This window comes from Canis lupus, chromosome 29 (assembly GCF_048164855.1).
Source record: "Canis lupus baileyi chromosome 29, mCanLup2.hap1, whole genome shotgun sequence".
Lineage (NCBI taxonomy): Eukaryota > Metazoa > Chordata > Mammalia > Carnivora > Canidae > Canis > Canis lupus.
The window spans coordinates 19,341,897-19,354,980 of record NC_132866.1 but is presented as its reverse complement, the minus strand read 5'-3'; the positions used below and the strand labels follow the sequence as shown (position 1 = coordinate 19,354,980).

Below are 13,084 nucleotides of genomic sequence, written 5' to 3'. Positions count from 1 at the left end.
TTGAACAAATTCTGTTTTGGGTTTAAGAGTATTTCAAAATTCATGTCCAGTTATTTGTCATTTTTAAGCAGTTGGCTTGTTTGAGTACATACGGCATCCACACTTTGTATTTAGTTGATGTCTCTTAAGTATAATCATCTGGTCTATATAGTAGGGGTTCTTAGCCTTTTTTGCACTGTGGACTCCTTTGGCTCTTTGGTAAAGCCTATGAACCCTTTCTCAAAATGTTTTTAAGTGCATAAGATAAAATACTTTGGATCACAAAAGAAACCAATTATATTGACATTGTAATCACAGTATTTTTCAAATATGACAGTAATTCTTTAAGATATTCAGAAACAAGATTTAGCAGTGGGTCTAATATAATTTTGAAGTACTGATACATGTAAACAATATTTTGAGATTTGGAGCAAGTATAATCTGATAGAAAATAGCTGTTATTTTTCATGGTAACAGTTACAAGTACTGACAATACCACTGGGTTCTTACTTGTTATAACAGAAGGAATTTTGCGAAGTTTCATTTTGAAGTTAGTATAAAAATAAAGATGTGAATTTTTTTCCTACCTAAGTCATGGATCTCCTGAATTTTATCCATGGAGTCTAGGTTAAGAACCTTTGGTAATATAAGTTCATCTGCCCTCATTTTTTTCATTTTCTTTATATTTGATTTGCTGATGAAAGAAGGTAATACCCAGCCTAGGTTTATCTCTATAGATAATTTTTTTGTTGTTGAACTACCTTTCAATGAGTTATAAAAATTGTGATACATTATTTCTAAAAGTTGAGCATGTATATCTCATAAAAGAGTAAGGACACTCCTTAACCATAGGTATCAATGTAAACACCTATGAAATTTAACATAACTGAATAATGTCATCTAAAAAGTATCTACATTGTACCAAAATATTTTCTATTCAGGATCCAATCAAGGATGCACATGCAGTGTCCTCTCCGGATTCTTTCAATATAAGACAGCTCCTGTTCCTTCCCACCCTTAGGAAGTTTACTTTTTCATAGAATGTCTCATTTTCTGGATTTGTCTTAACTACTTCCTCACCATTACATTAGATTAGTTTAAACATTCTTGACATGAGTGCTGTGTACTTGACTGCATCACACAATGTGTCACACTGTCGGTGATGCTAATGATGGCACAGTGTAAAAGTGCCCTTTCTCTTTGTAATTAATAAGTGATATGGAACTATCCGTTAAGAAAACATAACTATCAGATTCTCCGACAACTTTTTTACTAATGGTTTGACTCAGTTAATACACTGGGGGTTTCCAGATGATATTTCTTAAATTCTATCAAGGCTTCTCTCTCTCTCTCTCTCTCTCTCTCTCTTTTTTTTTTAAGAGAGAAAGAGAAAGGGCAGGTGCATTCACTGGGGTGGGGGGAGAGAATCTGAAGCTGACTTCATGCTCAGTGCAGAGCCTGATACGGGACTCAATCTTATCAACCCTGAGCTGAAATCAAGAGTCAGATGCTTAATCAATTGAGCCACCCAGGTGCCCCATAGATTCTGTATTTATTAGCTGTCACTCCTCTGTAAAAAGAGCCCCCTCCATTTTTTTTCTTTTTTTAAGTATCATTGTGAGTTAATCACTTTTTTTTCACTTTTTTTTAATTGATTGTGTTACAGCATTGCCATTATTATTATCTTTGATGTTCACATTTTCCCAAATATGGCTAATGGAATTCCAAACTCCCAAGTCCTGTGTTTTCTTGACCTTTCTCCATTGGTCTTTAGCACTTTCTTTTTCTCTGGCAGATGTTCAGGCTCACCTAGAAGGGATATTTCCTAAATGCAAATTTTAACAGTTGGAAAGCAAAAGTTTTTCAGAGTAGCTTAAATCTTTTAAATTCTCGCTAGATAGGTAAAGCCTTCAGATTAGTTGTTTGATTGTAAGTCCATTTATCATTGAATAAAGAAATTGTTACCCAGAATTTCTATCTTCCTTGTGCTTTGTTTATAGGTGACCAAGTTAGTCATCGCGGTGCTCTAACCGGAGGTTATTATGACACAAGGAAGTCTAGACTTGAATTGCAAAAAGATGTTAGAAAAGCAGAAGAAGAACTAGGTGAGCTTGAAGCAAAGCTCAATGAAAACCTGCGCAGAAATATTGAAAATATCCTTTTGTCTTGTGCGACTGTGGAGAACTGTGTTTGGGTAGAAATATGTAATCTTTTGCATGTAAGGTATGTTTTCTTATATATACATTGGGGGGAAAATCAACCTTTGACTTTAATTTAAGCATGGGAGCTTATATATGTCAAAGCTTAACTTCTGAAGACAGGGAAAAAAAATTCTTGTAGTATTGATTCTTTCCTTAGCTGTTAAATAGCTAATAGCAGTGAGTCAGTCTGTTTCAGAGAGCAAAGAACCTGAGGTGCACTAAAATTTAATATTAGAGAGGGAACTGAGGAGGATTGGTCAGAATTGTAGAAAGAAAAAGAGGTTAGTGTTTTAAAGAAGGGTTGAGGAGGGCCTCTGTGATGCCACATACTGCATAGAAATTAAACATAGGGTTTTTTTTTTTTTTTTGAAAGGTTGAACAGTTTATTATTTTACATGTATAAAGAGTTGAACATAGAAATTAGGATGAGGCAGAGTCAGGAAGATGATTCCATCTCAGTTGGTGATGATGAGCTCATCTACTCCCCAGTCTTCATAGCTCCTGTCTAGCAGGTAGCGGCGAATGATAATGGGGATCTTTCAAGCCTTGAGCTCTTTCATGGCGATGAGCAAGGGATCTGTCTCCCCCTCCAGCTCCACCATCACGGGGGCACACATCCTTTCCTTGAGCTGTCTCTGGCACCTGAGATACTCTTAAAACCACCTGTCTTTTCTGCACATTCCTTTTTTTTTTTTTTTTTTAAATTCTTTTTTTTTAAAATTTTTATTTATTTATGATAGTCACAGAGAGAGAGAGAGAGAGGCAGAGACACAGGCAGAGGGAGAAGCAGGCTCCATACACCAGGAGCCCGACGTGGGATTCGATCCCGGGTCTCCAGGATCGCGCCCTGGGCCAAAGGCAGGCGCCAAACCGCTGCGCCACCCAGGGATCCCTTTTCTGCACATTCCTAATGAAAAATGTACATTAGATTTTTATTTTAAGGTCATTTGGTACAGATGTAGTATTAATGGAGGAAATTGCTGTCAAAATCAAGTCTTAATAGTACTCTCAATTCTTAAGAATAAAACTGGTGTTCCATGAAGAGTGGCTAGTTTAGCTCACAGCAGAAACGTTGTACTATGCATTTTCTTAAAATAACTACAGTACTTTGGTATAAGGCAAAAGTGCTTTAAGTGTACTTCACAATATGTCATACAATTTAAAAAATACAAGTACTTTAAGGGCACCTGGCTTGATCAGTCAGTAGAGCATCCAATTCTTGATCTCTGGGTCATGAGTTTAAGCTCCACATTGGGTGCATAGATTACTTAAAAATACATATATAGGTACTCAGGCATCAAGAACAATCATTTTTACCGCATCATTGAGATATTCTTAATTGAAACTGACAATTAAAAATTAGCTTCTGGGATCCCTGGGTGGCGCAGCGGTTTGGCGCCTGCCTTTGGCCTAGGGCGTGATCCTGGAGACCCAGGATCGATTCCCACGTCGGGCTCCCGGTGCATGGAGCCTGCTTCTCTCTGCCTGTGTCTCTGCCTCTCTTTCTCTCTCTGTGACTATCATAAATAAATAAAAATTAAAAAAAAATGAAAAAAAAATTAGCTTCTGTGCCATCAGTGCAAACAACAGCACAGAGCAAAAGATAAATAAGCATGTTAGTTTTGAATTTGGAGGGATCCATAGAGCATATTTAGAACTGCCCAAATTTGGCAAGATGTTGGTGCAAAGAAAATGTGGGGAGACACCAAAAGAGAGGAGAATGGTGATGGCATACATCAACTACCTTCTTGTATTTGATAATCCAGCTAGGTGGTATTTTTCTCTGTTGGGCAAGGCCTCCTCTTCCTACGTATTTACCTTATATGGTACTTTAAGCATAATAGATTACATAGTAAATATTGCTTGAGTGAAAAGATACATAAAATATATACTTCAGGGCAGCCTAGGTGGCTTAGCGGTTTGGCTTAGCAGTTGAGCGCTGCCTTCAGCCCAGGGCATGATCCTGGAGACCTGGGATCGAGTCCCACATTGGGCTCCCTTCATGGAGCCTGCTTCTCCCTCTGCCTCTTTCTCTCTGTCTCTCTGTCTCTCTCTCTTTGTGTCTCTCATGAATAAATAAAATCTTTATAAATACACACACACACATACTTCATTTAGATCCTCTTAGGGTTTCCCAAGAATTTTGTTTTTATATAGCTTTAAGTAAAATATATGTTATTTTGAGAAAGAAATGGTAGGAGTAAAATGTCTTAGCTTATGATTGAACACATGTGGAGTAGTATTTAATTTAGCATTATTATGGTCCATAAATTTAATGAAATAACTTTTATTTGGAGGTAAAGAAAAGGAAGGAGATACACACTTTTTAAAACTAGAGACCGTTTTCCTTAGCCTTGTATATGGATTAATAACGAAATTGATCAGTTGATGAACCAAATGCAGCAGATAGAGACCCAGCAAAGGAAATTTAAAGCTTCTCGAGATAGCATATTATCAGAAATGAAGATGCTAAAGGAGAAGAGACAGCAGTCAGAAAAAACTTTTATGCCAAAGGTTCGTAAGTATGTCCCTTTTGTTATGGATTTAATTATTTAGAATTGGGATGGACCATATTTTATATGTTACCCTTTAGAGTTCATATGTTCCTTTTTTTGTAGACTCTTATTTTAATTGTCTAACAGTACCACCCTAACACATGCTAGCAGTCTTTTCTTTGTGTTCTTTTATTATGCAAGAGGATTTTTATATGATTTGGTCGTGGAATATGACTGGCCCCACATACCCTGATAGTATTGTATTGTAAATATTTTTCTTACTGCTACTTAGTTCTCTCTCTATTTTTTTATTTAGTTCTAATTATCAAATTAAACAGATACCTAATAGTTACTTGAGTTGATATGATTTAGTTCACTTTAATATCAAATATAGATCGTTCTCAATTTTTTAATATTACAAATAATACAGTGACTAATACCTTTTATTAATAAATGGATGATCTGTCACATAGCAACGTAGCTTACAAAGTTTGGAGGCAAGTTTGCATGCTATGGAGTCCACCAGAGAATCATTGAAAGCAGAACTGGGAACTGATTTGCTTTCACAACTTAGTCTGGAAGATCAGAAGAGAGTAGATGCACTAAATGATGAAATTCGTCAACTTCAGCAGGCAAGTACAATTGACAAAATTTTTATTGGTAATTAGCTTTTGTGAAAAGTTTTCTTGCTACTAAGGGAATGCAAAAGAAGGGAACTGTGAGAAAATAGAAGAATGAGACTCAGAATTCTAATACCCGTTAAGAGTAAATAAATTTTTCTCAACCATTCTGGGTATGTGAGGATTATACAAGAAGTCTTCATTTTTTCATCTTATTTAATGCACATTTATCATTCGTAAGATTGAGCTTGTTAGCTTTGCTGGATCTATTGATCTACCTTTACATAATTAATATTTTGATAAAACATTTTTGTTAAAGATTTTCTTTATTTGCTTATTAGAGCACGAGCGTGGGGAGGAGCAGAGGGAGAGGGACAGACAGACTCCGTGTTGAGCACAGAGCTCAACCTTGGGCTTGATCCCAGGACCCTGAGATCATGACACAAGCCGAAATCAAGAGTAGGATGCTTAACAGACTGAGCCACCCAGGCACCCCTTCATATAACTTTTGATTTTTGAATATAGAGATGCAAACACTAAGTCCAAGAAATGAAAAGTGGATTAAAAAATATATTTGGCATTGTGTCTTATAAAAAGAATCAAGTGCACAAACTTAGCATTCTGAATAGTTAAGACGGAAAATGAAGAAAATATAGGGCTTTTTGGAAGGATATAAAGTTCCCATTGCAGCTCATTTGAACACAAGTAGTAGAGAAGATGGATAGATTAACAGCATTCCTGTGTGTAGAATGTGCATGCCTATGTAGACAAATAATTTTCTTTTTTTCTAGGAAAACAGACAGTTGCTGAATGAAAGAATTAAATTAGAAGGTATTATTACTCGAGTGGAGACATACCTAAATGAAAATTTGAGGAAACGCTTGGACCAAGTAGAACAGGTATGTTCTTTTTTTGTGGATTTGTTGATGACCTTATAACCTTTTGAAAGAACTTACACATGAGTGGCTTTGATTGAGAGCCTGGGCTTTGGGGACAGAAAGCACCTTACTACCGTGGGTTGGAGTTCTAGCACTGTCATCTAGTGTATGATCCTGTGCGATTTATTTTATTTTATTTTATTTTATTTTATTTTATTTTATTTTATTTTATTTTATTTATTTATTTATTTATTTATTTATTTATTTATTTATTTATTTATTTATTTCAGAGGTACTTTTTAAAAAAAAATTTTTTTTTTTAATTAATTATGATAGTCCCACAGAGAGAGAGAGAGAGGCAGAGACATAGGCAGAGGGAGAAGCAGGCTCCATGCACCAGGAGCCCGACGTGGGACTTGATCCCGGGTCTCCCAAGATCGCGCCCTGGGCCAAAGGCAGGCACTAAACCGCTGCGCCACCCAGGGATCCCCTGTGCAAATAATTCAATATTCCCAAGCCTCAGTTTCCTCTTATGAAAAGGGAGCATAACAGTAATACCTGTTTCGTATAATTATCCTGGTGTATTCTAGGTACTCCGTAAGTTATTAAGTTGGTTATTAATGTTTTCTCAGTAGTAGTCCACACTACTACAATTTCTACTACTAGAAATTTTCTAGTTACTGTATCATTACTTTTTCCCCCCTCTAATGGATACTTTAAATATTTGTAATTATACAAAGTGTACTTTCTACTCTTTTGAATGCTTATCAAAATAACAGCTGTTGGGGAAACTAATCTATAGCAATAGGAAGCAGAATGATAGTTTTCTGGGGGCATGAGTAGAGGGAACTGATTACAGAGAGTCACAAGGGAACTTCTTGGTTTAATGAAAAAATCTGTATCTTCATTGTGGTAGTTACATGGGTATGTACATTGTCATAACTCACTGAGCTCTGCACTTAAAATTGGCTCATTTTATTGGGTATAAATTAAGCTTTGATTAAAAAACAATGTTCATAGCATTATTTATAGTAGAAACTAAAAACACAAATGTATATCAACAATTCAATGATTAGACAAATGTTTATATATTAATGCATAGAAAGGTAATAGCTATTGGAAACCATTGAAGTCTTAATGTTTTGAAGGTAGCAAAACTCAGATTTTGTGATTTAATGATCTTTATCTTGCAGGAACTTAATGAACTGCGAGAGACAGAAGGGGGTACTGTTCTCACTGCTACAACCTCAGAACTTGAAGCAATCAATAAAAGAGTAAAAGATACTATGGCACGATCAGAAGGTGAATTTTGATTTAGTAAAAAAAGAAAAAATTGGTATTTTCTTAAAAGTTAGCTTATTTGTTTGAAAAAATTGTTTACTACAAAATGAAACTCCCAAATAAGCAAAAGTATGCACTAATGATTTTGTGTGGTTTCTATTACATAAATAATTTATAGTGAATGGAGTTTAGTGTGTTGATTATAAATAGTAACCTTTGTTTTGTTGAAATATTTGTGACAAATTTAATTACTAATTTTGTTGCCAAAAGTGTGAAATCACTGAATTAAGTTTCTTTTTGTTTTTGTTTTTGTTTTGCTGAATTTAAGTTTCTTATCACCTAGTTGCTGTGAGAAGAAAATTATTCTTTTAATCTTTTATAAACATTCACTCATGAGAAATATATACCTGAGTGACTAATGTACACTCCTAATTTTGTCCTGAATTAAGTGTTTCATGGGTTTACACAGTAAAGTTTAAACAAACATTATCAAAACCAAAAACCTATTTATTTTTATAGATTTGACCATTAAAATCTGGTCAGATAGCACTCTAGCTTTAAAATGGGTATTAATGGTTTAATTTGATCCCCCCCCACCCATTTTAGATTTGGACAATTCCATTGATAAAACAGAAGCTGGAATTAAGGAGCTTCAGAAAAGTATGGAACGCTGGAAAAATATGGAAAAAGAACATATGGATGCTATAAATCATGATACTAAAGAACTAGAAAAGATGACAAATCGACAAGGCATGCTACTAAAGAAAAAAGAAGAGTGTATGAAAAAAATTCGAGAACTTGGATCACTTCCCCAGGAAGCATTTGAAAAGTACCAGACACTGAGCCTCAAACAGGTAGATCCTGTAGTTTTAAATTTGAAATGATGTTGCAGATTTTCTCTGCATGTGAATTTATTTATATATCTTTTTTCTCTTTGTAGTTGTTTCGAAAACTTGAACAGTGCAACACAGAATTGAAGAAGTACAGCCACGTTAACAAAAAAGCTTTAGATCAGTTTGTAAATTTCTCTGAGCAGAAAGAAAAGTTAATAAAAAGACAAGAAGAGTTGGATAGGGGGTACAAATCAATCATGGAACTGATGAATGTACTTGAACTTCGAAAATACGAAGCTATTCAGTTAACTTTCAAACAGGTATGTATCTATTTGTAGTTAATACACTGGACAAAAGCTTAGGCTATAATTCAGTTTATTACTCAGTTGGTAAGCGTTTATAAAGCTTTTTCCCTACTGATAGTTCGATCTAATACAAGTAAAAAAATCCAGCATATAGTAATTAGAATATGCTACACAGCTCTTAAAAGGATTCAATCTGTTACTCTTGTTAAAGTATTTATCTGTGATTACTGGGGTGCCTGGGCGGCTCAGTTGCTTAAGTGTCTGCAGCTCAGGTAATGGTCCTGGGATTGAGCTCTGTGTCAGGTTTCCTGCTAAGTGGGGAGTCTGCTTTTCCCTCTCCCTCTGCCCTTGCCCTGTGTCTCTCTCTTTCTCTCAAATGGATAAATAAAATCTTAAAAAAAAAAATCTGTGGTTGTTCTAAATATTTCTTTGCTTTAAAAAATATGTGCAGTGCCACCTAATTAAAATTTCTATTTGAAGTGACACCTAACTTACTCATTTGTTCATTCATTCATTTTAAGGTATCCAAGAACTTCAGTGAAGTATTCCAGAAGTTGGTACCTGGTGGCAAAGCTACTTTGGTGATGAAGAAAGGAGATGTGGAGGGCAGTCAGTCTCAGGATGAAGGAGAAGGAAGTGGTGAAAGTGAAAGAGGTTCTGGGTCACAAAGCAGTGTCCCATCAGTTGACCAGTTCACTGGAGTTGGAATTAGGGTAAAATACATTTTAATATCCAATTTTTTCCAGTATTACCGTATAATGAGATTTGTGGAATATTTTACAAATTAAATTATTGCATTGCATGTAATTTAATTTTAAGAGATGATGTTGATTCTACCCCTTTTGGGTATTAAGTCATTTAAATGTTTTCTTAGGTGTCATTTACAGGGAAACAAGGTGAAATGAGAGAAATGCAACAGCTTTCTGGTGGACAGAAGTCCTTGGTAGCTCTTGCTCTGATTTTTGCTATTCAGAAATGTGATCCAGCTCCTTTTTACTTATTTGATGAGATTGACCAGGCTCTGGATGCCCAGCACAGAAAAGCTGTGTCAGGTAGTTTGGGTTTGTACTTAACAATGAGAACTTGCTTAAAAAATGATAGCTTGCCTCTTTACTAGAGATTTCTTATTGCCTAAGATATTGGGGGGAGGGGGGCTAGAGAGGGTATATATTCTGTAAGTAAAATTTCTTCTAGTACGTTTTTCAAAATTTATTGTTGGACTACAAATCTTAGTTCTGTGAGTATAATTGATGTGTTTGTCAATTGAAAATCCTACTTCGGGGAATCCCAGGGTGGCTCAGCGGTTTAGCGTCTGCTTTCGGCCCAGGGCATGATCCTGGAGTCCCGGGATCGAGTCCCGCGTCGGGCTCCCTGCATGGAGCCTGCTTCTCCCTCTGCCTGTGTCTCAGCCTCTTTCTCTCTGTGTCTTTCATGAATAAATAAATAAAATCTTAAAAAGAAAAAAGAAAATCCTACTTCGGGGATCCCTGGGTGGCACAGCAGTTTAGCACCTGCCTTTGACCCAGGGTGTGATCCTGGAGTCCCGTGTTGGGCTCCAGCGATGGAGCCTGCTTCTCCCTCTGCCTGTCTCTCTGCACACACACCCCCCCCCCCATCACGAATAAATAAATAAAATCTTTAAAAAAAAAAAATCCTACTTCAGTTAAACTTTTACACAGGTCTGTCATTTTAAACCTTGTTTTTCTCACCTTGTTTGGATAGCCTTGGACCCTAAAATGTTGATTCTGTATTTAAAGAACCTATATTTGATCTTCAGTAAATTCAAAAGATCTTTGGGGACATGGGTAGCAAGGGAAGGTGATTCTAGTTTTTTATGTATGGGAAAACTTTGAGAATTTTAATCCTGTGTTATAAGTAGCTACTGCTTCATATTATGTAACTTTAAAACACTAGGTAAAAAATCTATCCCTAATGTGTAAGAGAGTAGGTAATTTTTAGAGATGTATGCATGAAAAATAAAATTACAGGCTGTTTTGAATTTTAGGTAAGAGTAAAGATAGATGCTTTTTAAATGTTCACATCTACTTAAAAAAGGTTTTATTAAATTACTATTTCTTTTTATAGATATGATTATGGAACTTGCTGTACATGCACAATTTATTACAACTACTTTTAGGCCTGAACTGCTTGAGTCAGCTGACAAATTCTATGGTGTAAAGTTTAGAAACAAGGTAAATTTTTTTTCACATTTGAGTTTGTATTTGTCAAATTCTTGTTTTATGTTACTTAAACCATTAAGGAAAACCTAGAAATTTGTTGCTTATGTTGATGAGTTTGTAGAGAAAAAACTTTCTTTCAAATGCCTGTGAAGTTTAGTAATTTTTTTGTGGCATTCATTGCATTGATTTTATTTTCATTGGTATTAAGAGACATTATCTTCTTGTCTTGCCTGTTCAGTGCACAGTCCTTAACAGCTACATACAGTCATTTATATTTGGCTGGGCCACACAGCTCTTCCTGATGTTTTCAGCCTTAAGATTCTTTGAAATAGCAACATCATAATAATTGAAAAAACATTTGAAATTTAGACGTCAGTACTTACCCGGATCTTCAGAGTTCTAAAATGAAGAATATTTTTTAAACTGAGGCTTTCAGCAAACACCATTAGAAAGGTCTTAGTGTTTTAGACTCCTTTGACTTGATAGGCAAAACTTACAGGTGAAAGGCCATATGTTTTAAATATTATTCTATACAGTGAGAACACTTGATTTTTTTTTTTAGATTTAACACTGTTTTTACATTTTTTCTTCAGGTTAGTCATATTGACGTGATCACAGCAGAGATGGCTAAAGACTTTGTAGAAGATGATACCACTCATGGTTAATTGGAAAAAATTGTCCACTGATTTGGAAGATGTGTATAGTAATATGATTCTCATACCCAGGAATTGTACATTTAAACCTAAATATCCAGTCACTACTAAAAGTTTTCAGACTTAGAGCATACATAGTCCTTTTATATTTCTGTCATTGTATTTTATAAGATACTCTGTAATGTTACATTTCTACTTATAGTTTAAGAGTTTTATTTCACACAACTTTTTGTAAAGTGTCCAGCTCCTGTTTTAAATTTTTTGAAATGTGCTAAATATTCTTTCCTAATTATTTTATCAATTGCCTCGTTTTTTATAGCTTCAATTAAATAATTGTTTTATGACTAACTTATTTTATGTGGCTTTTTATTTATAGTTGTATGGTTAGAAACAATTTTTTCTTAAAGATCGGTCTGCTTTTTGTTTTGCCTAAGAAAAGATCTGCCTTCACCTAAAAGAAGAATTTTTTTTTTTAATGTTTATATTCTGTTGAAATACATCATCAGTTCCCAGTCCTGGCTGTATACTTAAATCCCCACGGGGGTAGCTTTAAACTACTGGAGTAACACTGCTGGCCTCTTTCCCTAGACTGAGTGAGTCAGTCTTTATAGAATAGGTCCTGGTTCCTACTAGTTCTAAAGTTCTGTCAGGGGATTATGACCCTTGGTGAGGATTAGAACCCTTGCTTTAACTCACTGTTGTTTTTTCAGAATAATTTTTAATTTAAGAGGGCAGTATAAAAAAAAAGAGGGCAGTATATTTATTAGAATTTGGGAAGATAGGTAAGAGTAGCTAAGAACACTAAGCCAAAAAACGGAATCATAAAATTTCCTTCTTTTTCTGATTAAGTAAAAGTTTGGAAAATTTTATTGAAACTTTTTTCCCTCCCTCAGATGAGGTCGGGGCCTTTTGTGACTGACTTGTCTCAGCATGTTTTTAAGGTTCATCCATATTGCAGCACGTACCCAAAATTCATTATTTCTGAGTGATATCCCATTGTAGGAATATATACCATTGTTTATCCATCCATTAATTAGACACTTGGCTTGTTCTCATTTTGGCTATTATAAATAATAACACTGCTATGAACATTCATGAACAAGTTTTTGTGTGGATATGTGTTTTCATTTTTCTTGGATTGGAATTAGTCATTCAGTAACTTTTTCACATTTTCAGGAACTGCCAGACTTTTAATTTTTTAAAAAAGTTCACTTAATTTCTACACCCAACATGGGGCTCTCAAACTCATGACTACAAGAACAAGAGTTTCTCAGACTCTTGCAACTGAGTCAGGCAGGCACCTCAGGAACTGCTAAAACTTTTCCATAGCAGTTGTACCATTTTACATCTCCACCAGTAATGTATGAGGGTTATGGATTTTCCATGTTGTCACCAACACTTGTTATGATAGCCAGCCATTGTGAATGTGGATTGGTATCTCAGGATCTTAGTTTGTATTTTCCTGTTAACTAATGTTAAGCATCTTTTCATGTACTTATTGGTCATCTGTATATCTTCTTTGGTGAGATGCTTATTCATATTTTTTGCACATTTTAGAATTACTTACTATAGAACATAAAGAGTTCTATTTATTTATTTTTAAAGATTTTATTTTATTTATTCATGAGAGGCAGAGAGAGAAGCAGGCTCCATGCAGGG

The 13,084-nt window shown here is 35.1% G+C and overlaps 1 protein-coding gene across 2 annotated transcripts in view; it reads left to right on the top strand.

Annotated features, from left to right (window-relative positions):
* Nucleotides 1-11,773, top strand: part of SMC3 (structural maintenance of chromosomes 3) — a 39,235-nt gene extending 27,462 nt beyond the window's left edge. For both annotated transcript variants that reach the window (XM_072805356.1, XM_072805357.1), the window contains 11 exons: nucleotides 1,980-2,132; nucleotides 4,543-4,694; nucleotides 5,149-5,307; nucleotides 6,087-6,194; nucleotides 7,367-7,475; nucleotides 8,061-8,308; nucleotides 8,395-8,607; nucleotides 9,114-9,305; nucleotides 9,467-9,644; nucleotides 10,678-10,784; nucleotides 11,366-11,773. In XM_072805356.1, coding sequence (XP_072661457.1) covers nucleotides 1,980-2,132; nucleotides 4,543-4,694; nucleotides 5,149-5,307; nucleotides 6,087-6,194; nucleotides 7,367-7,475; nucleotides 8,061-8,308; nucleotides 8,395-8,607; nucleotides 9,114-9,305; nucleotides 9,467-9,644; nucleotides 10,678-10,784; nucleotides 11,366-11,437 — 1,691 coding nt within the window. In that variant the 3' untranslated portion in view covers nucleotides 11,438-11,773. The remainder of the gene's footprint in view (nucleotides 1-1,979; nucleotides 2,133-4,542; nucleotides 4,695-5,148; nucleotides 5,308-6,086; nucleotides 6,195-7,366; nucleotides 7,476-8,060; nucleotides 8,309-8,394; nucleotides 8,608-9,113; nucleotides 9,306-9,466; nucleotides 9,645-10,677; nucleotides 10,785-11,365) is intronic.
* The last annotated feature ends 1,311 nt before the right edge of the window (nucleotides 11,774-13,084 follow it).